At 48.1% G+C, this 12879-nt stretch overlaps 1 protein-coding gene across 1 annotated transcript in view; it reads right to left on the bottom strand.

Moving 5' to 3' along the window:
* Positions 1-12879, bottom strand: part of LOC144247628 (uncharacterized) — a 643963-nt gene that overhangs the window by 157178 nt on the left and 473906 nt on the right. The window contains 1 exon segment of the mRNA XM_077788936.1: positions 5475-6192. Coding sequence (XP_077645062.1) covers positions 5475-6192 — 718 coding nt within the window.

Genomic DNA, 12879 nt, shown 5'->3' with positions numbered 1-12879 from the left:
GGATGACAACAAAACTCTTTCACCACTCTGAAGAGATGACAAATCCAGAAAGTCTCTCCTGGGGGTGGTCACCCGGGTCTGGGCGCTGGGGATTGCTCTGGGCACTGGGGATGGCTGCTGCAGATCACAGAGCGCAGGCTCCCGGTGCTCCTTGGGGTTCCCAGGTCCCAGTCCAGAGCAGGTTGGATGGTATTCAGGAAAGGGAAAGGGAAAAGGAACAGTCCAGGGAAAGAATTGGACTGCTCAGCTAAACTAATTTAAAAAGCAAAGGCAAAAGCAAGCAAAAAAAGCAAAGCAAAGCAAGCAAAAGCCAGCAAGCAAAGCAAAGCAAGCCAGCCAGCACTGGCCTCTTCTAGACAGCAGAGCATGGGGGGAGGTGAGCCGGCTGATAACAAGGCAAAACAAACCTTCACTTTCTGAGTCAGTTCTGAAAGCACAGAACATAATATCAAACATAAACAGAACACACGATTGAGGATACAAACACCATAACATCACCCTCGGACATTCCACCCCTTATCTCCATATCTTCAACATCATGTATAAACTTCATCAAGTAAAAACTTCTTTCATTTACTCAAACCTTTGACACTTACACATTTCCTTCTGTTTCACTTGCTCAAACCTTTGACACACATTTCCTTCTGTCTCATGTCTGTGTGTTTTTGTGTACAGACACTGGCAGCAACATCCAGCAAACAGTGATATTTGCACATGAGTCTCACCCCACAATCAGATCCCCCTGAGGTACACATCGTGTTGCTCCATCTCTCTGCATTATCCACCATGTACAACCTGGTCCCTGAGCAAAGACAATCCCACAAATGGGTTTGTCTGTACTCGAGACAGAATTGATCCACACTGATTTCCATAACAAACCTCTGGCATGTGCCACTGGGACTTTATCTCCATCTACTATATTCAGGGGCTCAGACTGGGCAGGACCTGCTCAATTGGTGGAACCTCGGCTGTTAACTAACCAGGTGGCCTTTGCTAAATGTTGCTCCCAGTTTTTGAAAGATCCCCCACCCAATCCTTTTAAGGTGGTTATTAACAGTCCATTGTGCCTCTACACTTTGCCTGCAGCTGGTGCATGGTAGGGGATGTGGTACACCCACTCAATGCCATGTTCCCTAGCCCAGGTGTTGATAAGGCTGTTCTTGAAATGAGTCCCATGGTCTGACTCAATCCTCTCAGGGGTACCATGCCTCCACAGGACCTGCTTTTCAAGGCCCAGGATGGTGTTATGGGCTGTAGCATGAGACACAGGGTAGCTTTCCAACCATCCAGTGGTGGCTTTTACCATGGTGAGCACGTAGCGCTTGCCTTGGCGTGTCTGGGGCAGTGTGATGTGGTCAATCTGCCAGGCCTCCCCATACTTGTACTTGGACCACCGCCCACCATACCACAGGGGCTTCACCCGCTTGGCCTGTTTGATGGCAGCACAGGTCTCACAGTCATGGATCACCTGAGAAATACTATCCATGGTTAGATCCACCCCTCGGTCTCGTGCCCACTTGTAGGTGGCATCTCTGCCCTGATGGCCTGAGGCATCATGGGCCCATTGTGCTCATAGCAAAAACCACTGGTTGAGGCTCACAATCTGGTTTAGCTGCTGGTTTAGGCTCACTGTCTTGTTTAGCTGCTGGCTTAGGCTCCCTGTCTGGTTTAGCTGCTGGTTTAGGCTCACTGTCTGGTTTAGCTGATGGCTTAGGCTCCCTGTCTGGTTTAGCTGCTGGCTTCCAGCCGGGGCTGTTGGCTGCAGCCTGAGTGACTGGGATCGCTGCTGATTTATCTCCTTGCCCCCCTTCCTCTGTCTGCTGCCCTACAGTATCTAGCAGGGTGTGATAAGCACATGCCAGGGCCCAGCTTGCTGCAATGATCTTTTTCTCCTTAGACTTATCATGGCATTTCTCTTTCAGGTACTCTGCCACCTCAGCTGGATTCTGAATTTGTTCACATGTTCTTGAGTTCCCTCACATCTCCTGAATTGAGAGGTACCTCCACATAACCTAGTCCCAGAATTTGGGTTGATTGTCCGTGCTGACCAACATTGGGGTTAGGGATCATTCCCAAAGCTACTTCTCTTCATGGATATAGGGCTTGCCCTTCCCTTTCTCTTTCCCCCCTTGTTAGACTACGAGTAATGCAGTGATTTTCCTCAGGGACCGGCTCTGGGATTTCTACCTCTTGGTTATCAAAATCTCCCCCTTGATCTAAATCGGGGTAGACTGCGGGTGGTGCTGGTGGGGCTGGAGGAGGAGGAGGGATGTATGGTAGAGGGGGTGCAGTTGGAACTTCCTCAGGCTTTTTATTTTTCTTTTTCCCTCCCTGGGTGCCTCAGGCAAAAAGTTTTGCTCTTGTTTCCCCCACTATCCAGAGAGCAGCATACTTGCTCTCTTCCATATCAAAAGGTTCTTTGGAGTTTGCATAAATGTTTAATGACCGGCAAATCCAGTCCTTGAAGTTTCCAAACTGGCCAAAATAAATTATCACTACAGATGTGTTTTCCTCCCCATTCTTTTATACAATAATGTATCATTTTTGCCCTATCTTTCCCTTTCCTTGAAGGATATTCATCCCAAGATTTTATCATTAGACCTAACGGACTGTCAGGGGGGATCTGGGGAAGCGTTACCGGGGTCCCCGTCCCCATGGAAGCAGAGGGCTTGCTTTTCCTCTGTCCCATCTCCCAGGACACCTTCAGGCACACACACACTCGCGGCCCCTGTTGGTGCCCAGCCCCTCGCGGGCTCTGCAAACCGCACTACTCAGAGCTCTGCCCGTGCCTCATCCTACAAGGACGTCTCACGCGTTATGTCCTGGGATCCCAGCCCAACCCAGCGGATCCCCACTTTTATACTCACGCTGTCCTGCGTCTTCGCCCGGCTTCGTGCACAAAGATTACGGGGTTACCGGTATCCCTTGTGCTCAATACCGAATTTGGGTTCGTCGGTAAGGGTCTGGGAAGGAAAAGCCTGCACCAGGGCCGCTGCAGAGGCAGCGGGGCGCCTCCCTGATTAGGAATTCCCACCCGGTCGCCCTTATCCGAGTCACGGCACCAAATTTGTTATGGACAAATTCAACTGGGGAGACTAATTATAGATAAATCAATTAACAAGAATTTATTAAGCAAGCGGTATTAAGCAAAAGAACAGCGCAGGGCAGCCGGGGACCCTCTGCTCTGCCAAGGAGCACCTTCCCCCTTTGACCTTTTTGTTTTTATACGTCCCAGTTGACGTATTTTCTCTCGATGCACTCTGCACGGGTGCAATTGGTCGCTGGGGGTCTTTTTTTCTGCCTTTGGAGGTCGCAGGAATGAAGGCTCCTCATCTTCCTTGCAGATTGTCCTTGGCCTAAAACTAAACTTGTATATAATTAGATACACAGTCTTCTATGCTAGTTGCATTCCCTACTCAGTTCAAATTCTTGTCTCCTTTAACACTCATTTTGATGAACAATGACCTTTGTATTTATTACACCCACTCTCTCCCAGTGCCCCCCAGCGTGTCCATCTCTCTGCTGCCCTCGAGCTCCTGGCCCGGCCCCGGCCGCCTGCTCCCATCCAGCTGAGGTGGTTCCAGGGCCAGCAGGAGCTCTCTGTGGTGGCGACCAACGTGGTCCCCAACGGGGACTGGACCCACCAGCTCCTGGTGCTGCTGGAAACCCCAACCCGGGCCAGGCTCACCTCCACCTGCCAACAACATCAGCCTGGAACAACCTGTGAGCCGGAACTGGGGTATGGGGGAGGAACTGGGGGCGCTGCGAGAGCCACTGGGATGTGCTGGGAGCACCTGGGAGGGAGTTGGAGAGAGCCTGGTTTCAACTGGGAGAGGAGGTTGGGGGTTTGGAAGGGCTAAGAAGGGGTTTGAAGGATACTGGGGAGGGTGGGATGGGGTTCTGAGGGTCCTGGTGGGCATTGGGAAGAGACTGGGAGAGGATTTGGGGGTCCTGGGACAGTGGGGGTGACTGTAAGGAGGCTGTGGGATCCTGTGAGTGACAGGAGGGGCTTTGGTGGGTCCAGGGGAGGTCAGGAAGGGATCAAGAGGGAGGTTTCAGGGGATCCTAAGTGGGCTGGGAGTGACCTGGAGGGTGCTGGGAGGGGCCAGGGTGTCTGTGAGAGTTTTTGGGAGATCCTGACCCCTGCGGACCACCCAGAGATGCTGCTGGATGCTGCCGCAGCAAGATGCTGACAGGAACTGGAGACACCCGAGTTGGGTTCTGTCTTCCTGGCACTGGGGATCGGGTTCTACCTGCGCAAGAATGTCTGGGGGGTCCCGTGTGTCGTGTCCCCCCTCCTCTAGAATGTGTGTGCTCCCCTGGGGCCCCCAGCCCGGTGTCACCCCCTTTTCTCTGCCCACAGAGCTCCTGAGACGCCGGCGGCCGCAGCCGCTCCCCGTGGCCTCGGGCCGAGCCAGGACCTTCCCAGCTCTATCCCCACGCTGATTTTGGGTGGGTCGAGTGTCCCCCCAGCCCTGCTGTCACTCTACCCCTGCCCCCTGCTCCCAGTGTTCCCAGTAAAGCTTCCCAGTTAAACCCAGCCCAGTTCATGGGGGCACTGGGGAGGGACTTGGGGGGACCCCACGGCGGGGCCGGCACTGGGCAGGGAGGGCGGGTCCAGGTGGGGAACACTGCCTGCTGCGGGTCTGCCCGGCAACTGGTGAGTCATCAGCCCCGCTCTCGCTGATTGGCTGACTCTTCTCCACCGCGTTCTCTCATTGGCTGAGGAGAGGCCCGGCAGTGCAGAGAAGGAACGGGAGAGATCCCGCCCCGAGCACCGGCACGGGGACAACAGACCCAGCCTGGGCACAGGGAGGGAATTTATTACCAACCAAACCACGGCAGCACCAGGAGAAGGGAAAGAAATCCCTCCAGCGCCTTCCCCCACCCAACGGGGATCACCCACAACAGGGTTATCCACCATGGAGAGACGGGGACATACGAGTTTAGAGCAAAGCCAATTTTATTGACTGTACCAGGTGTTTATACAGGGATTTACTTGTATGGTGCTTATAGAGGGCTCTGTTTTTGGTAACAATTTCCCATTGGTTACACATTCTTCGTGACATCCAGTAACCTGGGAACATTTATCTTATCACAAACACTCGCACCATTTTTTCTGGTCACTTCTTGCCCAGGGAGACTTAAACTGTGTCTGTGTCTCCCACAGTTTCTGCTCAGTCAGGCCTCAGATATTCGGCCCCTTTATCAGCTCCATTGCTTTACTCTCTGTTTTATTCCCCATACGGGGACACCAGGGCTCTGCCCAACGGGGGTCACTGGGGATCATCCAGCCCAGATCCTCCCATGGGGGATGGAGCTGCAGCAGCACACCAAGCTCTTCCCTCACTCTCTTCCCTCACTCCAAGCTCTTCCCTCACTCATGGCACTCACAGGGCTTCCCTTAGTGGTGCCTCCGTTGGTGTTGGGTCAAGTTTGAGATCTGTGAAAAGCTCTTCCCACACTCCCCACACTTGTAGGGCCTCTCCCCAGTGTGGATGCGCCGGTGCACAGTGAGATTGGAGTTTTCCTTGAAGCCCTTCCCACAGTCGGGGCAGCGGTAGGGCCTCTCCTCTGTGTGAATCCGCTCATGTCTGAGGACATCAGAGCTGGTGTGAAACCTCTTCCCACACTGGGGACATTCGTAGGGCCTTTCCCCAGTGTGGATGCGCTGGTGTGCTCGCAGGTATGAGCTCCACCCAAAGCTCTTCCCACATTCCAAGCACTCATAGGGCCGTTCCCCAGTGTGGACCACCTGGTGCTTGATCAGGCCAGACCTGTCTATGAAGCTCTTCCCACACTTCCCACACTCGTAGGGCCTCTGCCCGGTGTGGATGCGCCGGTGCACGGTGAGGCTGGAGTTTTCCTTGAAGCCCTTCCCGCAGTCGGGGCAGCGGTAGGGCCTCTCCTCTGTGTGAATCCGCTCATGTAGGAGGAGATGGGAGCTTCTCTGAAACCTCTTCCCACACTCCCAACACTCGTAGGGCCTCTCCCCAGTGTGGATGCGCTGGTGTGCTCGCAGGTGTGAGCTCCACCCAAAGCTCTTCCCACATTCCAAGCACTCGTAGGGCCGTTCCCCAGTGTGGATCACCATGTGCCGGACCAGGTCCGAGCTGTCTCTGACACTCTTCCCACACTCCCCACACTCGTAGGGCCTCTCCCCAGTGTGGATCCTCTGGTGCCGGATCAGGTGGCAGCTCCAGCTGAAACCCTTCCCACATTCCAAGCACTTGTGGGGCTTCTCCCTGCCATGAAGCTTCTCCACCAGCTCCGAGCTCCGCCTGGATCTCCGCCCGCCTTCCTGGCTCAGGGGGGCTCTTTCCTCCCCGCAGCTCCCTGGGCTGGGTTTGCAGCTCCTCCTCCTACAGCATCTCCGGGGCTTTTCCTCCTCCTCCATCCAGCCACGCCCTGGAAATGACAAATCCTGGTTTGAGGGAAAAACAAGAGAAGAGCACCTTGGACTGGAGGTTCCTCCTTGCCCAAGTTCATCTCAGGAAGTCATTGGGAATCTTGTGTCTGTAAGAACCTCCAAAACACGAAGTTCCAGCCCAAAAATCCCACAAACTTCAAGACACAGATGAAGCTCAGAAACACCAAGATTCACCCCGTGAAGATCGTGGCTCCATCTCCATAGTCACCTGCTGCATGTGGGGGGAGCAGCGCTCCTGGGGCTGGGGGGAGGCTGCAGACACAGGGAGGGGTGGAACCTTCTGCTGGTTCCTCTTTCTGCTCCTCCTCCTCCTCTTGTGTCTCTGCTCTTCCTCACACTCCTCTTCCTCCTGCCATTCCTCCTTCTCCTGCACAAACCCACCTTCTCCTGCCACCTGCATCGTTTGACTATTTTGTTCCTCAAGCCTGCTTCTCCTTCCCTTCTCCTCCTGCCCCCAGGCCCAGCACCCACTGCCGGCTCCCTCTTCCCCCCACACCCACAGCATCCCAGCGCAGGGGCAGGGATGGAGCTGGGGCAGGTCGGGCTGGGGCAGCGCTGGGCTCTCGGCCGCTCCCGCCCGCACTCGGTCCCCACTGCAGCCGCTCCCGCCAGGACAGCGCGGGGGGGCCCGGCCTTGGCGCTGCCCCACTCCCACCTCCCCAAATTCCCCTCGCGGGGCCATGGGGCCGAGGGGGGGGCACAGGTGGGGTCCAGGTGGGGAATGCTGAGATAACTTTAAGAGTGGGTCCCCAAGAAGAAGAATTGGAATTTGTGGTAGACACAGGGGCAAAAAGAACCTTTATGTTAAATATTCCAAAAGGTTATAGTGTAAGCAAAGATACTGTAAAAGTAACAGGACCAAAAGGAGAGAGTTTCACAGTACCCATTATTAAAAATGTGGCAATAGAGGGAGAAACTAGATTTTGGATGAGGGATGTTTTCTTGGTCCCAGGGGCAGGTAGCAATTTATTGGGACGAGATTTACAAGTGAAATTAGGAATAGGGGTTGATCCAAAAGATGGGAAGATGACAGCTAGACTTTTAAAACTAGGCCAGGAGGATGGAAGAAGAATTAACAAGGAAGTTTGGGCTGGGGAGGGAAATAGGGGAAGATTAAATATTGACCCCATAAAGATTACAATTGAGGAAAAAAAAATTGTCCCATACGTGTACGGCAGTATCCTGTATCTTTAGAAGGACGGGAATGTTTAAAGCCAGTAATAGAAGGACTAATAAAGGATGGGACATTAGAACCTTGTATGTCTCCCCATAATACCCCAATACTCCCAGTAAAGAAGCCTGATGGGAGCTATAGACTGGTACAAGCCTTAAGGGAGGTTAACAAAAGAACTCAGACCCGCTATCCAGTGGTACCAAATCCTTATACTCTTTTCAGTAAAGTTCCTCCCCAGCATCAGTGGTTTAGTGTAGTGGACCTTAAAGATGCCTTTTGGGCTTGCCCATTAGCCCAGGAGAGCAAGTAATCTTTGCTTTTGAATGGAAGGACCCACTAACTGGGAGAAAACAGAAATTAAGATGGACAAAACTACCACAGGGGTTTACAGAATCCTCAAACTTATTTGGACAAGCTTTAGAAACAATACTACAAACTTTCCCCACTCCCCCTGGAATACAAGTTATCTAATGCATTGATGATCTTTTACTTTCTGGGAAAGCTGAAGCTGAAGTTAGAGAGGCTACTATAAAGCTTTTGAATTTTCTTGGGGAAAAAGGATTAAAGGTATCAAAAGGGAAGCTGCAATTTGTAGAATCAGAGGTAAAATATCTTGGACACTTGATTAGGAAGGCTAGTTGAAAGCTCAACCCAGAATGAAACACAGGGATTCTATCCCTTCCCCCTCCCCCTTCAAAGGGGGAAATCAGAAAGCTACTCAGATTATTTGGATATTATAAATTGTGGATTGAAGGATATACACAGGCAGTAAAATTTTTGAATAAAAAAATTGACAGAGGGAAATGATATAAAATGGACCAAAAAGGATAATGAAAAACTGAAGAGAGCCTGACAGAGGAATGGTTGAACGACAAGGGACATGATACTGTAAAATTAATCCAAATAGGGAGGGCTACGTGACTGCTGCAAAGTTCGCATGGCCCTGAAGAGTAGATGGTGTGCAGAAAGCAGGATATTGAAACTGCTTGGTATGTAGAAGTAGATAGAGAAGAACAAAGGAGTACTAAGCTGTTCTAACTGCAAGGCCAGCTGGACAGGCATGTATCGATCATAAAGATACTTTTAAGATAATAGTACAAGTCACATAGCAACCAATCATGAGCTCGGCTTTTGCAATAGGTATGAGCTAATTAACGAACATATATAAACTGTGTAATCTGTTACAATAAACTGAGACTTGATGATCATGATATCATGAGTCTTGTCTCCCGCGGCATTCCCTCTAACAAAAAACTAAGAAAAATGAAGTTAAAACTAGCCCCAATATCAACTTTAAGCTTACCTGCACTAGCAAAACCCTTTCATCTGTATGTAAATGAAGAAAAGGGGGTAGCTCATAGGGTTTTGTTTCCAGAGTGGGGAGGAGTAAAGAGACCCGTGGCTTATTTATCAAAGATGTGGGATCCAGTAAATCAAGGCTGGCCAGTGTGTATTCAAGCTACAGCAACTTCTGCAATCCTGGTAGAGGAAAGTCGTAAACTGACTTTTGGAGGTAAATTAATTGTGTACTAAATTTCTTCCAATTTGCATTGTGATTTTTATCTTGAAATACATAATTTACTGTACTCTAGGATTGAAAAACTAGTTTACAGCTGTGACATAGCAAAACCTGCTATTAATTTGAGTCAATGCAGGCTGTTCAATCAAGTGTTCTCAGTGTGTAAAGTTAAACTAAAGGTAACACCAGCTGCTTGGTAGGTCAATGAGAAACATTTTTCCTTCCAACCAGTCCTTTTTCAAGTACCCAAATGTATTTTGCTTTCTTAGTTTTTTTGTTTTCTTTGTTTGTTAGTTTTTCTGGAAGTGCTAACTACTTGCAGTGCATCTAGAACAGCAATTCAAGTTGTGCATACAAAACACTTGTAAAAAAATAGGGCTCATTTTTTCCCACAATGGGAGGTGGCTACATATAGAAAAAGGAAACCTACAAAGCTAGATGAAGAAAAATTTCAGTATCTTCTACTGTAAACTGTTAATTTGTTACTTTCAGCATCACAGTGGGTATGTGACACACACATATGAAAAAGATGGTGAGGGAGAGCTCTGTTTACTACAGTTTCCTATTTCTTGAATGAGTTAAAGAGCTATGAAGCAATTGTGATTCCTTGTGTGGATTACCCAGGCCTGCAGGGAGGGCTTGGCCATGATTCCCTCTGTGCTGCAGGCAGCCCTGCAGCGTGGCAGCAGTGGCTTGCCTCTGGTGAGTTTGCAGGCAGGGTGCTCCAGCACTGCAGTGCTCAGGGGCAGTTTCCTACTTTGACATCAAAGCTTAAATTCAGGAGTGCCTCTTCCCATCCAATTATTGTTTGTACCGTAAGAATCTCTTTAGAGAGTGTTTCCTGGCAGTCAAAAAGAGAGTATTGCAGAGATAAATTCCTTACTTGCTGTCTCCCCCACTGTATCCACATTTTGTCTATTCCCTCTTCAAATTATAGATTGGTAAAACTCATGCTCTGTGTCCTCAGATGCCCTTCCCAAATCAAACCTTGGCTTCTTTGCAAATCATATTGCATGAACAAGGATTGCCTTAAATTTTTTAGTGCAGGCAAGGTCACTTTGGAAGTAAGTTGTGGTTTACCTTGTTCCTACAACCCTTCCAAGCTTGTGAATGGAAAATTGTGACAGCAAAATAAGTCTTTAGTTTTAGCACTGTCAGCTGTGGGTAGCTGGTAGCCCTTGGTGGAGGGTGCCGTGAATTACAGGCCTGCAGAATACATTAAACAAAAGTAATTAAATTTGTAAGGAAGTTGGAAAAGGAGGGAGAGGTGTTTGGCAGACTCACCTCTCCAGGATGTAGGACTAATGTTAGAAAGTGGTCTGATGTTGGAATGTGGATGTTGAAATATGAAGAGAGAAAAAGAGAGCGAAAGAGAGAGAAAGGAAAAGAGAAAGCGAGAGAGAGAGGGAGAGCGAAATACACCCCAAAGTCCCCATACTGTCGCTATTTGTAAATTCTCCCCCATTCCTGCTAGACAGAGTGACAACAAGGGGAGGGGAGTGATGAAGGACAGAGTCAAAACCAAAGCTGTGAAAAACAGGGAGAGCTGGACCACCAATAGAGATAAGATCAAAGCAGAGATAGCTGACTCTCACAATATGGTTTATTTTTTTAAACAAGACTTCTTTTTTTTCCTTCTGATTTTTGTTGTTAAGGAAAGGAGGTTTTTGTTCTGAAGAATGAGTCTGTAAGACTAAAACAGTTAGATGTTGCCTAAAAAGCAAAAACCCAAGAGATGTGATACATCTTGTGTTAAATTTGGGCTAGTCTTTTTTTAACTACTTATAGCTCACAGGAAGAAGAATTGGCCTCTGCAGGAATTAGCACAGCTGGATACAAGAAGAAGAAGCAGCTATAGAAAAAGTTTGTAGTTAAACCCAGAAAGTTTTGAAGAAAACTAATGGTAAAAGTTAATGCAGTATTGTTTTTCTTTTAACACTGTGCTATTAAGAAGTCCTTTCCAGATACCAATGAAGCAGCAATCCCAACCATGGAAAAGAGGGTGAATTCATGACAGGAAAATAAAAGAATTTGTGAAGAAACGTGAGGAATGGACTATCACATCTAAACTGGGTGATACCAAACTGACTTTCAACCAGGACTGGGTGGTAATGGTTTGGGAAGACCCACATGATCCAAGGCAGGTACAAAGAACAACACCTAACTGAGAAATAAGGCAAAGCTTGCATCACTGGTTCTAAGCCCTGCCTGAATAAGCCCTGAGACGCCTCCGACACCTCCTTGGCAGAGGAACACTGCCACTTCAAACAGGAGGATCGGGAGTGTTTGAGTCAAAGAGTTCTTATAGTCTGGCCTTAGCCTGTGACTTGTACAGGGAAGAAAGGAAATTGCCATCAGTGCTATGCTGTATACTTTATTTGATTCATCCCAATACTGGACACACTAGCTGGGTTACAAGTGAATGTTCAAATTATGGGAATAATTGGTGTTATAGTTCACAAAATCTATGTTCTCGTTGCAAGAGGTATCAGTACTGAATCAATCCCCTAGACAGAGAGAACCCAAACCAACTGAAGTAATAACTCTGTTTTGTAGATGGGAATTATCAGTGCCTGTGAACTGAGAGATACCTGAGGAATGGTGGGAAACCACAGTTAAAAGGTGTCAAAAACAATTTGCCTGGAAATGAGTAAAAAAGGAGTGACAAGGGAAACAGAGGGCAAGCCTGGATTGAGCACTGTACTCACCAGCGAGAAGATCACACGTACCTGCTGTGGGCAGCAACCCCACAGGCAGGGGAGGTGGGGGTATAAGCCATGCCAGACCTCTGTCATTCCTGTTTCTGTCTCTCATTTGTTGTCTTTTCCCTTCTGAGATAGCAGCAAGATCGTGTCACAAATGCTACAGAAAGTGTTACATGGAAAGAAACCAAAGTTCCTTTTGGTTACACACACCCATGTCAACAGCCACTGTTATAACCCATCCAAATTAAGTACCTGCAGGAAAAAGGGGGAAAATTATCACATTACAAAGAACTTAGGGAAAAGTAGTAATACTTGGGGCATGGAATGTCCAAAAGGAGAGAGATGGATTTGTTTTACATTTGATCTTAGAAATATAGTCCAAGATTCGGTAAAGAGACAATTAGTAAAAAACAAAGGTAAAAGAAGCACAGCAGTCTAGCTCTGTATTAACCCCAAATTATATCCTGAGTCATATTAAATGACTCCAAGCAGTTATAGAGAAGATAATAAACAAAGCTGCTCAGGCATTGGAATTAATATTGAGTCTGCAAAGCCAAACATCACCTGCAGTGTGTTAAAATATGTTGGCTGTATGCTATTTATTGGCTAAAGAATGGGGTGTACAGATTGTTGGAAATAGATGGCAATGAGGATGTCATCCTGGAAAAAAAAAAAGGATATCAGAAAAAAATTATGACCCAGGTATCAGTCCAAATATGGGAAAATAATGTTAAAAACTAGCAGGTGAGGTAAGGTATTGAGAATGGGATGAAATTAGGAATTAGGATTCTTCCTTTTACGTGTTACAAGTGTTTTGACATTTCTTCTTTGTTTAATCCCATGTTTTATTTGATTACCAACAGAGTCCAAAGAATGCAAGAGGATAAGAAATATTGCTCAAAACAAATTAATTATAATGATTAAGAGGCGGGATTGTGAAAAATGCATATTTAAGATTGGCTTTTCACAAATGTTACAATGAATAATATATATGTAATGTTAGAAAGTTATGCTGTATTAATTCCCTTACGTATTGTGTTAAGTGTAGTTT

The sequence above is a fragment of the Lonchura striata genome, chromosome 29, assembly GCF_046129695.1.
Source record: "Lonchura striata isolate bLonStr1 chromosome 29, bLonStr1.mat, whole genome shotgun sequence".
Classification (NCBI taxonomy): Eukaryota; Metazoa; Chordata; class Aves; order Passeriformes; family Estrildidae; genus Lonchura; species Lonchura striata.
The sequence above is the reverse complement of the archived record's forward strand: the minus strand, read 5'-3'. Positions and strand labels throughout refer to the sequence as shown.